Source organism: Terrapene carolina, unplaced genomic scaffold (genome assembly GCF_002925995.2).
Source record: "Terrapene carolina triunguis isolate 2854851 unplaced genomic scaffold, T_m_triunguis-2.0 Scaffold96, whole genome shotgun sequence".
NCBI lineage: Eukaryota > Metazoa > Chordata > Testudines > Emydidae > Terrapene > Terrapene triunguis.
This window is the reverse complement of record NW_020664447.1, coordinates 37,888,596-37,905,095: the sequence shown is the minus strand read 5'-3', so window position 1 is coordinate 37,905,095 and position 16,500 is coordinate 37,888,596. Positions and strand designations below refer to the sequence as shown.

The following is a 16,500-nucleotide window of genomic DNA, read 5'->3' as shown; positions in this document are numbered from 1 at the left end:
TTTGAAATCTGAACCTGGATCTGAATGTGGTAAAAGTCCCTATCTTATACCCTCTCCTAATCCCTTTCCTGGCTGGATACAATCTGACCCACAGTCTATAGAAGTAGAGCCGCTCAGAAAATAGGGTTTTGTCTGAGGGAAATTACTTTTTTCATCAACATTTTCAATAGAAAATGTCAACTTTTCATTGAAAAACATGGATTTTTGATTTTCTGAAACAATGAAAATGTTGAAACAGACACTTTCCACAAAAAACTTAATTTATTTAAAAACCCAATTTTCTGTTAAAATTGACAGAATATTTTCAACTACCCCTACTGAGGAGATTCAGATATTGCATTAGAGGCACAGTGACCAGACCGGATTAATTCAAGTATTGTTATTCTTGGTATTCATATATTTCAACAGTAGTTTCATATGGAAGCCATTTATAGGGTCAAAATAAATCCAGATCTAGTCATCTCAGGGTATTTCCACATTCCAGGGACTGAACTATCATCAGAAGGCCAGTTTCAGCTTCATAAATGTCTTTGAGGCATCAAAAATGCAGGTAAAAAAATGTATAGACAGCTACTGAGACTTCAGTTTTATTTGGCTTTAGCTGAAAACTGCCAGTTTGGGCTTTATTCAGGATTCTGAAGAATCCACATGGACATCCCTAACTGATATACAAATGCTGATATTGGATATGTGAAAATGAGCCCGAAGGGGCTCAAAGCTAATGCATGTGCAGCATGTTTTCAGCCTTGGGGCAGGTCATAGAAAGCCTTTCTTTGAGGGGCACTATTACATACAATGCATTGCATCTACATCCAATTTTTTACTTAATGCTACAGAAAAAAATCTTCTGTTTCCAGATTGTTACTATGATACGTACAGAAAGTATTTTCAGTGTAACTGCGCACATACATTATATACAATGGTTACCATTAAAATATTTAGAAATGCCTTTGTAAATAATTAACATTACTGTGACTCTTACCATGGCTTTTCATAGATGTTCCCTACACTTAGGCAAACATGGAAAGATGTTAATAATTATCACTGTATGTGAGGATTGCAAATGAGCGCTACACATGGTTATGGGCTTCCTGTTTACTCTACCAAATATTATTTCCAAAATCCACAATGATGAATGATTGTTGTCTGGGAGGTGGGGGGGAGGGGGAATTATTTTTTTTTCTTATAAATTGGTCTTAGTTACTGAGAGATCTTTTAAAGAAACATTTCCAGAAGCCCTTGTTTTATGAGCACACAGATGCATTCACTTCCTCTGTCAATGCCACAGTGGGATGGAATAACTGATTTTATCATGTAGATATGAGAACAGTGTAGTTCTACAAGAGAGAGCAATAATGCACAGAGACAGCTAAAGAGGACAACACTGCTGTATTTTCTTTATGCATTATTCCTGTCCTCAGCCACTCAGATGTTTACTATAGGGTACTGTGGTTTATTAGCTCATAAACCATTGTTATTCTTCTGTCACCAGTTATCATCTGGTAATTTAAACGTATTTTCCCTTTTCATGTTTTTTAATGCCATGTATCAGAAAAGCTTAATTTTTGTTTGACACTGCTAATGGTATGTTATTGTTGGTTAGATAACTGTTTATTGAGCAGCCAGTTCAGTGCCCAAACAGGATTAATGCTTATTGACTAACAGTTCAAATTCAGCTACAGATCAGAGAGTATTCCACCACAGAAGCAATCTTTATGCTACTAGACCCTACTAATTCTTACAAGGGAGATACTTATACCTTCACATTGACTATAATCTTACACCCTAAGTAGTCCTGTTAAAATCAATAGGACTATTTGAGAAGAAAGGTGCTACTCAATGGGTGAAATCCTGGCCCCATTGAAGTTAATGGCAAACCCCCATTGCCTTCAATGGAGCTGGGATTTCACCTAATGTAAGGATGGCATGTGATATGGCCCTTAGCTGGAGTTGAAGAGGAAACTCCGAGCATGAAATGTTGTAAACCACCAATAAATAATTTCTACAGGGCAACAGTGTTACTTCTGACACTTTCAACAGGAATTTTCAAAAACTAGAATATTTTATTCTCACCATAGTCTGTATTTTCTGGTTCCCAGCAGTTTGAAGGCCAAAAGTATGGGGCCTGAAAAACAGCACATCATATTTTAACAATTACATTTAAGCTTAAAACAACAACAAACCTTAATGCAACTGAAAATTATAAATATTATGATGCCCTTGACAGCCTAAATTCCAAACCCTGTTCTTATGGAGTCAATGAAAATACTGCAATTGACTTCAGTGGACACAGGACTGGGCCATCAGTAGGGTATCGACAAACTTTCTCTGCATTCAGTGCCTAGGGATAGATGAAGAGACCAATACACAGATTCAGGGTTCCTAATATTCAGATTATCTTTAGACACCCCCACCCCTACATTTGAGTATCGGCTTGTTCGCCCATCCCCCGGCAACCTTCCTCACTCCAAAAGAACCTGCTTTTACCTTGAGCCATCTTTAAGGAGTGTGAGAACATTCCTGTGGCCTTTTTACACATTGTACATATCATTGGGTTTTGAGCACTGTTAATGTGCTTGGCACTGTACAAAACAGAGGAAGATACAGTCTCCTGCCCCAATTTACATTCTAAATTAATCGGACAATACAATTCAGATTAAGAATGGGAAAATCAGTTTTGCCTAATTTCAAAACCCAATCTAACATTGTAGTTTTGAAAGCAGGACCCAAACTAACATCACTGGTTTTCCATTCTGCTCAGGAGAGAACACTGTAACCACCCAGCTTAAACTTTCTGCTACAATTAATTACAACAATATTAACTACATGGTAGTTACATTGCAGTTTTAATGTGCATGAAAGAGTAACTTCTCTGTAGCTACGTGAGTTACAGTGCACTATTATTATAAGTGCCAAAAGTGGGCATAGCACTTTGTATGCATGAAGACAACTTATCTTTGTGCCAAGGAGCAGTGAAAGGAACTGTTAATGAGCACATGGAGGGGTCAAAAAATATTTAGTCCAACTCCTACTGTGACATTATCTGATTAAAATATGACCATGCAAATCATTGTTGCTACCACTGTTACATAATTGCAACGAATCTTATACAAAGTATGATGCATGGTCAGAAAGGGTTAAATCCTGCAGAATAAATGACCCAGATCCAACCTTTAGAGACACGTTAGAAAAGTATGTGAATGGTAATGAGGGTCATTCCATGGTAGATACACTAGAACTTTAAAATGCAAACGTGTATTGTGAGAAATTAGAAGTGATACTCATTGTATGTCTGTACTCATATCTTGTTAGAGGTCAATAATGTAGTCAAACAGTCCCTGTCTATGCCGTATTCTGTTAATTCAGAGATCAAAAGGACATCTTAACATTTAAATGAACTGTAAACATAGTAATATCACTGTATTCATCTCTCTTTGAAATGTATAGCAAATCACCTGCAAATAGTGGAAGAACAGGCAATTGCCTTATGTTAATCCATGTAGCTAATTACCAGTGATGCTTAGGAAATAGGTCTACTTCAAAGTCTCCATGATTGCCTATTGTTCGCCTAAGGACTCTGAGCTGTCAAAAGAAGGCCTAGAACTGTATAAAAATGTCTTGGGTCCTGATCCTTTTAATCTCAGATCTGCTTGATGCTTCATGCAGGGGAAACTTAAGTCCTAAGACTGAGATCTCCAGTCCTATCTGGATCACCCTGAATATGAACATTGGACTATAACCTATGGACTAATTCTGAAAGAACTATTTGCAATTACAAAGCTCACCATCTCTACTATGAATCTGATCTCAGAACTATACTCATGTCTGTATCTATACTGATCTTTTAATACTTTGTCTCTCTTTTCTTTTTTAATAAATTTTAGTTTAGTTAATAAGGATTGTCTGTAAGCATGTATTTGGGTAAGATCTGAAATATTCATTAATCTGGGAGGTAATGTGTCCGATCCTTTGGGATTGGTAGAACTTTCTTATATGATGAATAAGATTTTCAGTAATCCTCATCATAGTTGACTTGGGTGTCTGGGTGAAGGCCTGAGGCTGGGTTGATTTAAGGGAACTGTGTTGTTGGCTTCTGGGTAACCAGTAAGATATTATAGAAGCTGATTTGTGCTGGCTTGGTAAATCTAAGTATTGGAATATCCACCAGGTTTGGGGATTGTCTGCCCCATTCTTTGCAGTTTTTCCTAATTGAATAACCTCAGTGTGGCTCCTCTGGCCCTCCGGTCACACCTACCCTAACACATTCCATGCGAAGACAAGAGGCTGATATATTCAGATTAGTGGAATAGGAAGGTGATTCTAGCAGAATATTTTTGTGTAGAATGACTGAGGCAAAATATGTGGCAGGGCATTGAGAGATGACCAATGGGTAGACAAGGTTCTAGAGCAGTGTTCTCCAAACTTTTTACACATATGATCACTTTTTGAATTTAAGTGTAACCCAGGATCTAACCCTTCCCTTCCCTGGGGCCCCGCTCCTTCTCCAAGACCCTGCCCCACTCACTCCATCCCCCCTCCCTCCGTTGCTCACTCTCATAGAATCATAGAATATCAGGGTTGGAAGGGACCTCAGGAGGTCATCTAGTCCAACCACCTGCTCAAAGCAGGACCAATCCCCAACTAAATCATCCCAGCCAGGGCTTTGTCAAGCCTGATCTTAAAAACTTCTAAGGAAGGGGATTCCACCACCTTCCTAGGTAACCCATTCCAGTGCTTCACCACCCTCCTAGTGAAAAAGTTTTTCCTAATATCCACTCACTCTCACTCACTTTCACCGGGCTGGGGCAGTGGGTTGGGGTGCGGAAGGGGATGCGGGCTCTGGGCTGGGGCCGAGGGGTTTGGAGTGTGGGAGGGGGCTCTGGGCTGAGCCTGGGGTTGGGGTTTGGGGTTCAGGAGTGGGTGATGGGTGCAAACTGTGGGAGGGAGTTTGGGTGCAGCGGGGGGCTCCGGGCTGGGTCAGAATGTTGGGGTGCAGGAGAGGATACAGGGTTCTGGCTCTGGGAGGGGGCTCAGGGCTGGGGGTTCAGGGTGCAGGAAGGGTTTCAGGGTGCTGGCTCTGGGAGGGGACTCAGGGCCATGGGTTGGGGTGTGGGAGAGGTGCGAGCTCCCACCAGGCAGCACTTATCTCGGGCAGATCCCAGTCGGTGGCGCAGCAGGACCAAGGCAGGCACCCTGCCTGCCCCGGCCCCAAGCCACTCCTGGAAGTGGCCAACATGACCCTGCGGCCCCTGGGGTGTGGGCACGTGGCTCCGTGTGCTGCCCCTCTCCACAGTTCCCCATTCCCGGCCAATGGGAGCTGTGGGGACTGTGCTTGCAGGCAGGGGCAGCGTAGAGACCCCTGCACCCCCACGCCAGGTTTTCAGGGTCGTGCTGGCTGCTTCCAGGAGCGGTGCATGGCCAGAGCAGGCAGGGAGCCTGCCTTAGCCCTGCTGCGTCGCCGGACATTTTAGCAGCCGGAGATCGCGATCAACAGGCAGAGGCTCCAGGATAGACCAGTCGGTCGCGATCTTCCAGTTGGTGACCACTGTTCTAGAGCAAAAGACACTGAAGGAAAAAACAACATTATCTGGTGACAGTGCATATGTGGGATGAAAATGGGGAAAGGGAGTTAAACATGACCCTGATGTTGGAGCCTGGCTGACAGGGTGGAGGATAGGAGTTTTTGACAGCTGGCGATGATATCCTGCTAATTATCCTTTCTTGATATGTCTTTTAATGAGGCCCAGTGGGAAAGCACAACTGTACAGGTGAGTTAATGACTATTTGGTAATTAATCTACACTTCTGCTTCTTAAGTGAAAACAACATGCAGCAGTCGGGCAGCGGGAGCTAGTGGCAGCAGCAGCAGAGGCAGAGATGAAAGCCTTTTCAATAAAAGCTAAACTAAGGGCAACACAGAAAGAAGGGAGGAGTTAGATGATGGAGAAGGCAGCAGTAAACAGAAGAGAGAGGACAGGAAGACCAGTGGCCTAGTGGAAAGAGCCCTGGAACCTACTCCCAGCTCTGATGCGGGCTGCTGGTTAACCTGGGGCAGGTCACTTCACCTCCCTTAGCCTCAGCTTCCCTTCCGTAAAATGGGGATAATGATAAAATTTTTGCAAAGTGCTTTGAACTCTATGGATGAAAAGCACTATAGAAAAGCCAGGTATTCAGGTATTATTAGCGTTACTATGGACCATATGATAGGTGGAAACAAATTCAGTTTGAAACTTTACACCACGAACTCCACCTTTGAACTTCCCTGGTCATTTTCAATAATAGACAATCTGTTATAGAAAAGGAGCTTCTGGAGCCCAATCAGTGAATTAACAGGCAAGTCTTGGATCAGCAGATTTCAGGAAGGATGTGTAAAATAACTAGGTCCTGCAGTTAAACACGACACAGCTGGGAACAGAGTCAACATGGGGAAACTGAGGCATGGAGAATTTAAATGATTTTTGCCAAGGTCACAGAGACTTTGTGGCAGAGCCAGAAATGGAACCCTGATCTCCTGACTTCCAAACCTATGCCTTAACTGAAAGATGATCCAACTAACCTAATATAAAACTGAGCATGGAACTGGATGCAGATTTCTAGCACTTCAGTGTTTGCATGTGTTCGGATCTGGGTGTTGGTCCAGCCCATTACACATAGAAAACTAGCTACCAAATTCAGGCCCAGGTTCAGATTCTGAAAATGACTTACCTCAAGATTTGGGGTTTTGATTCAGAGGCATCAGATAAACATACTTTGGGACAATATAACAAATGTTCTTAAAGGGACTTCACTGGTACTTCATGGCTGTGCCCAAATGACCTCAATAAGTATAGGGATCTTTGCATTGTATGAACTTCAACAGCACTCAGTGTACAGGTAAACATTTCAGTGATAATAGAAGCAACAATGTAGGAAGCAGAGGGCTCACCTACCTGAAAACGATAGAAGGTCCCATCATCTTTCAGGGTAAGAACATGGTCTGAGATTGGAAAGATATAGCCCTGTGCTGCTATAAGACTTCCCATGTGTATTGCTTCCACTGTGAGAGGGAAAGAAAGAAAACAGTAGAAATCTGTCAGACAGATGTACACTAGTGCAGCGTTTCTCAAACTGGGGTCTTCACGGGTAGTCCAGGGGGTTGGTGGGCCTTGCTGATCAACTCCTCCCCCTCCCTCCCAGTGCCTCCTGCACGCCAGGTAACAGCTGTTCCCCGGTGTGCCGGAGGCACTGGGTGAGAGGGACAGGAGGGGAGATGGGGGTAGGAGAGGGAGGGGGCAGAAAGAGGCAGGGAAGAGGAGGGGTAGGGGTGGAGCGGGGGCAGGAAGAGGTGGGGTAGGGGTTGGGCCTTGGGGGAAGGGGTGGAGTGGGGGTGGGGCTTGGGGCTGAGCAGGGGTCTTGGGGGTCTGCAGCAAAATTTAAAATCAAAATGGGGGTCCTCAGGTTACTAACGTTTCAGAACCGCTGCAATAGGGAATCCATTGCTTTCAGCAGATCTCATGGTGGCTCAGAGTCAGACTTGGTGTACCCTTCAGTTCTCCAACCAAATTATACAAAAGTGAAAACCAACCTTATAGTATTGGTCGACTCTACTGAAAATGTTAACCTGATGATTTTAATGTCCCCACTGATGCTTACAGGGTGTCAAACTGCTCTACATTGTGAAATTCAATTCAAAGCACACTGTACATTACCATTAACAAGAAATCCATTCCAACAGCGAATACCATCGTTTCTCTAAATTATACAAACAGCTGGAATGATATACTGCTAACAGCATCTTTATTAATATGGCAAAAAAATTTTTAAAAGGGAGCAAAGGGCTTTACTCAGAGAGAAATGCACTAAGGCAGAGGGATGCTGTTCTGCAACTTTTGGCAGCACAGGTGGCAACTTCAGTTCCCTCTCATGCAAGCTGCACATCAGGGGATAGCTCCCCAGCTGATGTAAACTGTCAACGTTCCGTTGACTTCAGAGTTATGCAAGTTTACACAAGTTGAGGATCTGCCCATAGGTGTACAGTCAGGGCCCCAGTCTTCGAGCAAAACAGGCCTTTTCACCTAGGTAAATGTTTAACAAATGGCTTGAAAGTATTATATAGGATTCTGGCATTAGCGGGACAAGGTTCTACAATTCACTGATATGCTGAGGGACAGTAAATATGATTCATATCCCTTTCTTTCCCACTTCTCTCCTGATGACTACAACCTCATTGCTTTATCAGCCCTAGACTCAGTGACAGACGGGTACCTAGTATCTAATCCCCTCCCCCCCACACACACTCACTCTACTGGTAGGTTGTTCAGTTTCAACAGTCATATTACCTGGGTCCTCGATGCTGAGGTTCTTCATGAGCCACTGCACAATGTCAGTACCTGCAAAGACAGAAATGCGCTACACATGTAAGACCACAGATGTTTGGAAGCTGTGGAGAGACACCATGTTTAAACAAGAAGAAAAGATACAGAAATTCAGGTCAATGCATTTCCTTTCCTATTCCCACTGTAGGCTTGAAGACTCTTTACCTGTGTGATACTATTGCACATTTATTTATTTAGAGTTATAAACCCGCACTGGTGCCTCATATGACAGGCATCTTGATATAGTTTAAATTACACAGCATGTGACTGCCACAGAATCTACTCTCTGCACAAGGAGTTAGGCTTGTGAAAGCCCCTATATCTCAAAGAAAGAAAAGACCTCATTGCTCATTACTAACGGTAGTGAGGTGGTGTGGGTCCCTGATGACCCAGAGAGAGACAAGCCCCTCTGGACACCAGAGTGGGTGGAGCCAGGGAGCTCTGAGTCCACCTCCCAGAGGGTCAGGCGTGGCACAGGAAGTATAAATCAATCATAGAATATCAGGGTTGGAAGGGACCTCAGGAGGTCATCTAGTCCAACCCCCTGCTCAAAGCAGGACCAATTCCCAACTAAATCATCCCAGCCAAGGCTTTGTCAAGCCTGACCTTAAAAACCTCTAAGGAAGGAGATTCCACCACCTCCCTAGGTAACCCATTCCAGTGCTTCACCACCCTCCCAGTGAAAAAGTTTTTCCTAATATCCAACCTAAACCTTCCCCACTGCAACTTGAGACCATTACTCCTTGTTCTGTCATCTGGTGCCCCTGAGAAGAGTCTAGATCCATCCTCTTTAGAACCCCCTTTCAGGTAGTTGAAAGCAGCTATCAAATCCCCCATCATTCTTCTCTTCTGCAGACTGAACAATCCCAGTTCCCTCAGCCTCTCCTCATAAGTCATATGTTCCAGTCCCCTAATCATTTTTGTTGCCCTCTGCTGGACTCTTTCCAATTTTTCCACATCCTTCTTGTAGTGTGGGGCCCAAAACTGAACACAGTACTCCAGATGAGGCCTCACCAATGTCGAATAGAGGGGAATGATCACGTCCCTCTATCTGCTGGCAATGCCCCTACTTATACAGCCCAAAATGTCATTAGCCTTCTTGGCAACAAGGGCACACTGTTGACTCATATCCAGCTTCTCATCCACTGTAACCCCTACGTCCTTTTCTGCAGAACTGCTGCCTAGCCATTCGGTCCCTAGTCTGTAGCAGTGCATGGGATTCTTCCATCCTAAGTGTAGGACACTGCACTTGTCCTTGTTGAACCTCATCAGGTTTCTTTTGGCCCAATCCTCTAATTCATCTAGGTCCCTCTGTATTCTATCCCTACCCTCCAGCGTATCTACCACTCTTCCCAGTTTAGTGTCATCTGCAAACTTGCTGAGAGTGCAGTCCACGCCATCCTCCAGATCATTAATGAAGATACTGAACAAAACCGGCCCCAGGACCAACCCTTGGGGCACTCCGCTTGATACGAGCTGCCAACTAGACATGGAGCCATTGATCACTACCCGTTGAGCCCGATGATCTAGCCAGCTTTCTATCCACATTATAGTCCATTCATCCAGCCCATACTTCTTTAACTTGCCGGCAAGAATACTGTGGGAGACCGTATCAAAAGCTTTGCTAAAGTCAAGGAATAACACACCCACTGCTTTCCCCTCATCCACAGACCCAGTTATCTCCTCATAGAAGGCAATTAGGTTAGTCAGGCATGATTTGCCCTTGGGGAATCCATGCTGACTGTTCCTGATCACTTTCCTCTCCTCTAAGTGCTTCAGAATTGATTCCTTGAGGACCTGCTCCATGATTTTTCCAGGGACTGAGGTGAGGCTGACTGGCCTGTAGTTCCCCGGATCCTCCTTCTTCCCCTTTTTAAAGATGGGCACTACATTAGCCTTTTTCCAGTCATCCAGGACCTCCCCCAATCGCCATGGGGTTTCAAAGATAATGGTCAATCACATCCGCCAACTCCTTTAGCACCCTCAGATGCAGCGCATCTGGCCTCATAGATTTGTGCTCATCCAGCTTTTCTAAATAGTCCCAAACCACTTCTTTCTCCACAGAGGTCTGGTCACCTTCTCCCCATGCTGTGCTGCCCAGTGCAGCAGTCTGGGAGCTGACCTTGTTCGTGAAGACAGAGGCAAAAAAGGCACTGAGTACATTAGCTTTTTCCGCATCCTCTGTCACTAGGTTGCCTCCCTAATTCAGTAAGGGGCCCATACTTCCCTTGACTTTCTTCTTGTTGCTAACATACTTGAAGAAACCTTCTTGTATAAAGGCCCGGCCCCAGAGCTCACTGAGGGAGCAGCGCCTGGGAGACCAGATGCCTCTGGCCTACCTCCCGGTTGGGAAGCCCCAGCAACCTGCGGTGGACCTAAGGGCTGGCCAGGCCTGCCCCAGGCCAGCTACCTGGAGGAGTTGCCGAGCCTGCCCCAGGCCAGCTACCCGGAGGAGTTGCCGAGCCTGCCCAGCGCCAGCAATCCCGAGGAACCCATGGTGCTGGACCCCGCTGAGGACACTGCCCCGACCCAGGTACCTCAAGAGGGGGAGTCCGGAAGTAGCCCAGGAACAGCCGACACTAGTCTGGCTGTGACATTGCCAGAACCCATGTCAGTGTGTTGCGGCCAGGATCCCCACTGACACAGCAGCGGGTCTTCTTCTGCTGCTGCTAGGGTCCCAGGCTGGCAGTGGAGTGGGAGGGCCTGCGTCCCCCATCACCCAACTTGTGGGTGGCAGTCTCCCCCTCTCCCAGGCCTTCGGACCCAGGGCTTGGGCTCACTGTTGATAAACTGTTGTTGCTTAGCCCCTGCCTGAGGGCCTAAGCACCTGACTCACCATTGCCCCACCCTGACCTAGGGCCTGGGCTGACGACTAACTGTATTGTTTCTGCCCTCACAAAGGCCGCGGAGGAAGACTCCTGTAGCTGGACTAATTCCCTGCTAGACCTCTTCCCGAACTTAGTGAGGCGGTGGGGGTCCCCGCCACCCCAGATTGAGACCAGCCCCGGCTAACCTCTCTACACTAACACTTTCACCCATAACCGTTAGAGGTGATTCCTAGGCTAGAGCAGTAGAACAGAGCAGCTAGTCAAAGACCAGGGGGTGGGGAAATGAGCCTAGTTCACATCAGTCACATAAGTAATGTCTTGGGGAAAGAAGTGAGACAATGTGTGTGGGGGGTGAGGAGCTCTCTTTGAATGTGTTTGCTAGTGATATCATTGGAGGTTTGTGGAGGCTAGGGAGGAGAGATTGGGTCTGGGCTTTTCAGCTCTAGTCAGGTACAACAAATGCAGTTCTCTTGTAAGAGGTGTAAGACCTTTAGAATTGATTCCCTACGTGCACATGGCCACTCTGCTGCCTGCATGAAACACATGGGAGTAGAAAATGTGTCACTGTTCATAAGCAGATGCTATTATCAGTAAAATGTAACACAATGGGATACAAAATTTTGCCACCTTGTTTAAACCATGTACTGAGCTAACCATGATGTAGGCTATGTCTCGAGTAGGCATCCAATCCCCTAGCCAGCTTTGTAAAACACAGCCAATGAGAGTTGTCCAAAGTCACACAGCAAATCAATGGCAATTTAGCAAGTCCATACTGGAGCCAAAGAGGGGAAATCCCATCTTCCAATACAATGCACTGATTTCACATCACTCTGGATATTGACACAACAGCAAGACTTCTTCAATGCATATTCAGTTTAACTAGAAAGATTTACACCCATGCACAATTTTTCAGTACTCACAATAATATATGGCATTATATGGTGCTTTATGAGCTCAGAGTGTTATACCCACAACAACTAGTTACCATGGGGTTCAGACTGCCTAAACCAAACCAGAGGAATTATCCCTTGCATGGAGCACATCTTGTGAGTTCAGATTAAGGATCACAGAAATGATTCACAACATTCTAATATGCCGGAACAATGAAAGAGAAGGACAGGGAGATTAGTCAGTACTTTGCAGATTGAAGGGCAAACTCAGGGTTGATGTACGAAAGTGCCAGTCTGACTTGGATGGCACTGCACCCACTTACACCAGACTCGGCCAAAACAAGTGTGAAAAGACAAAGAGAGCTGGAATATGTGAGAAAGGGTTTAAAAACAGAATTATGTTGATGAAGTGATATTAAACTAGGTTGGAGATTTCTGTACAGAAGTTGAGATTTTAAAGAGAGATTAGTATGAGCTACAAAGATTGGCTCTGCTTTTAAACTTCCACAAAGTTCAGAGGTGTTTAGATATAAGGTTCGGTTCAGGCCCATCCCTAATTTAAAATTCTAGATGGAGGGGAAATAATAATTTGTTCCTGCTGTATATTACTCCATAGTCCATTCACTCAGTTCCTACGTCAGCAGCCAATATGGGGGTATAGATGGGCTGGCGGGGGGATGCTGACCCCCAGCTCCGCCCCTTCTATCCGAGGCCCGACCCCCGTACCGGTAAGCGCTTAATGTTACTTTCACCCCTGGCTGCCGGACTCATTTTCCCTCTGACTCCATTTTGCCTTGATTAGACATGTTATGTTGTCACTGCTAAAAACAGTATGTTCAGCTTGATGCATTTTTTAATTATGGAAAAAAAGTTAAAAATCATGACACAAATGAACCCCCCCAATACATAATCCATATTGTATTGATCAGCACATAAGGAGCAGCATGTGGAAGCAAGCACAGATCCCAGAGTTTGTTTTGTCTGCAAAAAAGAGTGATGATCCCATGAAAAATTTCCGAAAAGGTATCATTTTGAAACTCTTATTCTTTTTTCTCAACCCAATTTTCATTGATCCACCCTGAAAAATTCAAATAGTGTGGAAAGTTTACTTGCTGTTTTATTTTTTTGTTTTTTTTATTGTGATTCTTACAAATTACAGGTTTACAGCTCCTATTTCAACCTTACGGACGGAACTGTGAGCAGCCACGCAAGAATAGATTGCCATTTTGTCAGCCCTCTGATACTACACAGTGTAAGTAGGAACTGAAAGCATAACCCAAAAATAAATCCAAAACCATCACTTGAAATCATGGATCTTAATTTGTCTTGGTTAAAAAAACAAAAAAAGTCATTTCCGAGTGTTGCCAAGAGACTGGAGGATTTTATGGCCATTCTCCAGCTTTCCTCAGGCAGGCAGATTAACTTTCTGCTGAGTTTGCTCTGAACCATTATTTATCTGCCAAAACCAATTATTCAACCTCAGGACAATTACAAGTCTTTCTTTCCCCTGTTAATTACTGTCATATTAATACCCATGTCACTAATTATTATTCAATCACAATGAAAACACTTCACCTCCAAAACCACTTTCAACTTATAGACTTACCTTGGCTTCAGATCTCTCTCTACCATAGGCCGTACCACTACAGTCCAATCTCGGCCATCTACAAAATACTAGTTAATCCATCTCTCAAATTATCAAGTTTGCATTTATCTATAAATGTCAGGGTAGGGGGAACAAGTTCTCTTTAAGAAGACCTCATCTTCTTCATGTCCATGATACAAATTCTTTTAAAGCCATTCATCCATAACTAAACTCCTCTCAGAATCTCATCTTACTGCTCTCCTAGGGACCATGCTAAAAGTTCTCAAACAAGTCACTTTACCAAAGAAGGTTTCAGAGTAGCAGCCGTGTTAGTCTGTATCCGCAAAAAGAACAGGAGTACTTGTGGCACCTTAGAGACTAACAAATTTATTTGAGCATAAGCTTTCATGGGCTACAGCCCACTTCTTCGGATGCATAGAATGGAACATATAGTGAGGAGATATATATACACATACAGAGAGCATGAAAAGGTGGGAGTTGTCTTACCAACTCTGAGAGGCCAATTAAGTAAGAGAAATAAAACGTCTGAAGTGATAATCAAGATAGCCCAGTACAGACAGTTTGATAAGAATTGTGAGAATACTTACATGGGGAGATAGATTCAATGTTTGTAATGGCTCAGCCATTCCCAGTCTCTATTCAAGCCTAAGTTGATTGTATCTAGTTTGCATATCAATTCAAGCTGAGCAGTTTCTCGTTGGAGTCTGTTTTTGAAGCTTTTCTGTTGCAAAATTGCCACCCGCAGGTCTGTCATTGAGTGACCAGACCGGTTAAAGTGTTCTCCTACTGGTTTTGAATGTTATGATTCCTGATGTCAGATTTGTGTCCATTAATTCTTTTGCATAGAGACTGTCCGGTTTGGACAATGTACATGGCAGAGGGGCATTGCTGGCACATGATAGCATATATCACATTGGTAGATGTGCAGGTGAACGAGCCCCTGATGGTATGGCTGATGTGATTAGGTCCTATGATGATGTCACTTGAATAGATATGTGGACAGAGTTGGCATCGGGCTTTGTTGCAAGGATAGGTTCCTGGGTCAGTGTTTTTGTTCTGTGGTGTGTGGTTGCTGGTAGTATTTGCTTCAGGTTGGGGGTTGTCTGTAAGTGAGGACAGATCTGTCTCCCAAGATCTGTGAGAGTGAGGGATCATCTTTCAGGATAGGTTGTAGATCTCTGATGATGCGCTGGAGAGGTTTTAGTTGGGGGCTGAAGGTGACAGCTAGTGGTGTTCTGTTATTTTCTTTGTTGGGCCTGTCTTGTAGGAGGTGACTTCTGGGTACTCGTCTGGCTCTGTCAATCTATTTTTTCACTTCAGCATGTGGGTATTGTAGTTTTAAGAATGCTTGATAGAGATCTTGTAGGTGCTTGTCTCTGTCTGAGGGATTGGAGCAAATGCGGTTGTATCTTAGAGCTTGACTGTAGACAATGGATCGTGTGGTGTGTCCTGGATGGAAGCTGGAGGCATGTAGGTAAGTATAGCGGTCAGTAGGTTTCCGGTATAGGGTGGTATTTATGTGACCATCGCTTATTAGCACAGTAGTGTCCAGGAAATGGACCGCTTGTGTGGATTGATCTAGGCTGAGGTTGATGGTGGGATGGAAATTATTGAAATCATGGTGGAATTCCTCAAGGGCTTCTTTTCCATGGGTCCAGATGATGAAGATGTCATCAATGTAGCGCAAGTAGAGTAGGGGCGTTAGGGGACGAGAGCTAAGGAAGCGTTGTTCTAAGTCAGCCATAAAAATGTTGGCATACTGTGGGGCCATGCGGGTACCCATAGCAGTGCCGCTGACTTGAAGGTATATATTGTCCCCAAATGTGAAATAGTTGTGGGTGAGGACAAAGTCACAAAGTTCAGCCACCAGGTTAGCTGTGTCATTATCGGGGATACTGTTCCTGATAGCTTGTAGGCCATCTTTGTGTGGAAAATTGGTGTAGAGGGCTTCTACATTCATAGTGGCCAGGATGGTGTTTTCTGGAAGATCACCGATGGATTGTAGTTTCCTCAGGAAGTCAGTGGTGTCTCGAAGATAGCTGGGAGTGCTGGTAGCGTAGGGCCTGAGGAGAGAGTCCACATAGCCAGACAATCCTGATGTTAGGGTGCCAATGCCTGAGATGATGGGGCATCCAGGATTTCCAGGTTTATGGATCTTGGGTAGCAAATAGAATACCCCTGGTCGGGGTTCTAGGCATGTGTCTGTACAGATTTGTTCCTGTGCTTTGTCAGGGAGTTTTTTAAGCAGATGGTGTAGTTTCTTTAGGTAATCCTCAGTGGGATCAGAGGATAATGGCCTGTAGAATGTGGTGTTAGAGAGCTGTCTAGCAGCCTCTTGGTCATATTCCAATTTATTCATGATGACGACAGCATCATTTTTCTCTTACTTAATTGGCCTCTTAGAGTTGGTAAGACAACTCCCACCTTTTCATGCTCTCTGTATGTGTATATATATCTCCTCAATATATGTTCCATTCTATGCATCCGAAGAAGTGGGCTGTAGCCCACAAAAGCTTATGCTCAAATAAATTTGTTAGTCTCTAAGGTGCCACAAGTACTCCTGTTCTTCTGGCTGTTTTCTAGGGTCCATATTCTACTCTTCTTCCCTGCTTTCCTAATAAGCAATTTAATAGACTACTTTGGCTGGGCTACTTGATCCTGCCAAGTTTCAAGTTCCTACTACAAATTGCGGAGGCATTGAAGATATTTTTAAAAATAGTTGGATATGTTTTTGTAATGGAAAGTGTCGGAGACTCAAAATGAACGAGTTGCTACCACTCCCCCCACTATAATCTACACACATACATTCCTCTGTGACAATAT

General features: G+C 44.3%; 1 protein-coding gene across 1 annotated transcript in view; it reads right to left on the bottom strand.

Moving 5' to 3' along the window:
• RGS6 (regulator of G protein signaling 6) overlaps positions 1–16,500 on the bottom strand; it is a 184,628-nt gene that overhangs the window by 99,926 nt on the left and 68,202 nt on the right. Inside the window, exons 2-4 of the mRNA XM_029911408.1 lie at positions 8,318–8,368; positions 6,929–7,035; positions 2,074–2,125 (exon numbers count right to left, since the gene is read on the bottom strand). Of these exons, the coding sequence (XP_029767268.1) occupies positions 2,074–2,125; positions 6,929–7,035; positions 8,318–8,368 (210 nt within the window). The remainder of the gene's footprint in view (positions 1–2,073; positions 2,126–6,928; positions 7,036–8,317; positions 8,369–16,500) is intronic.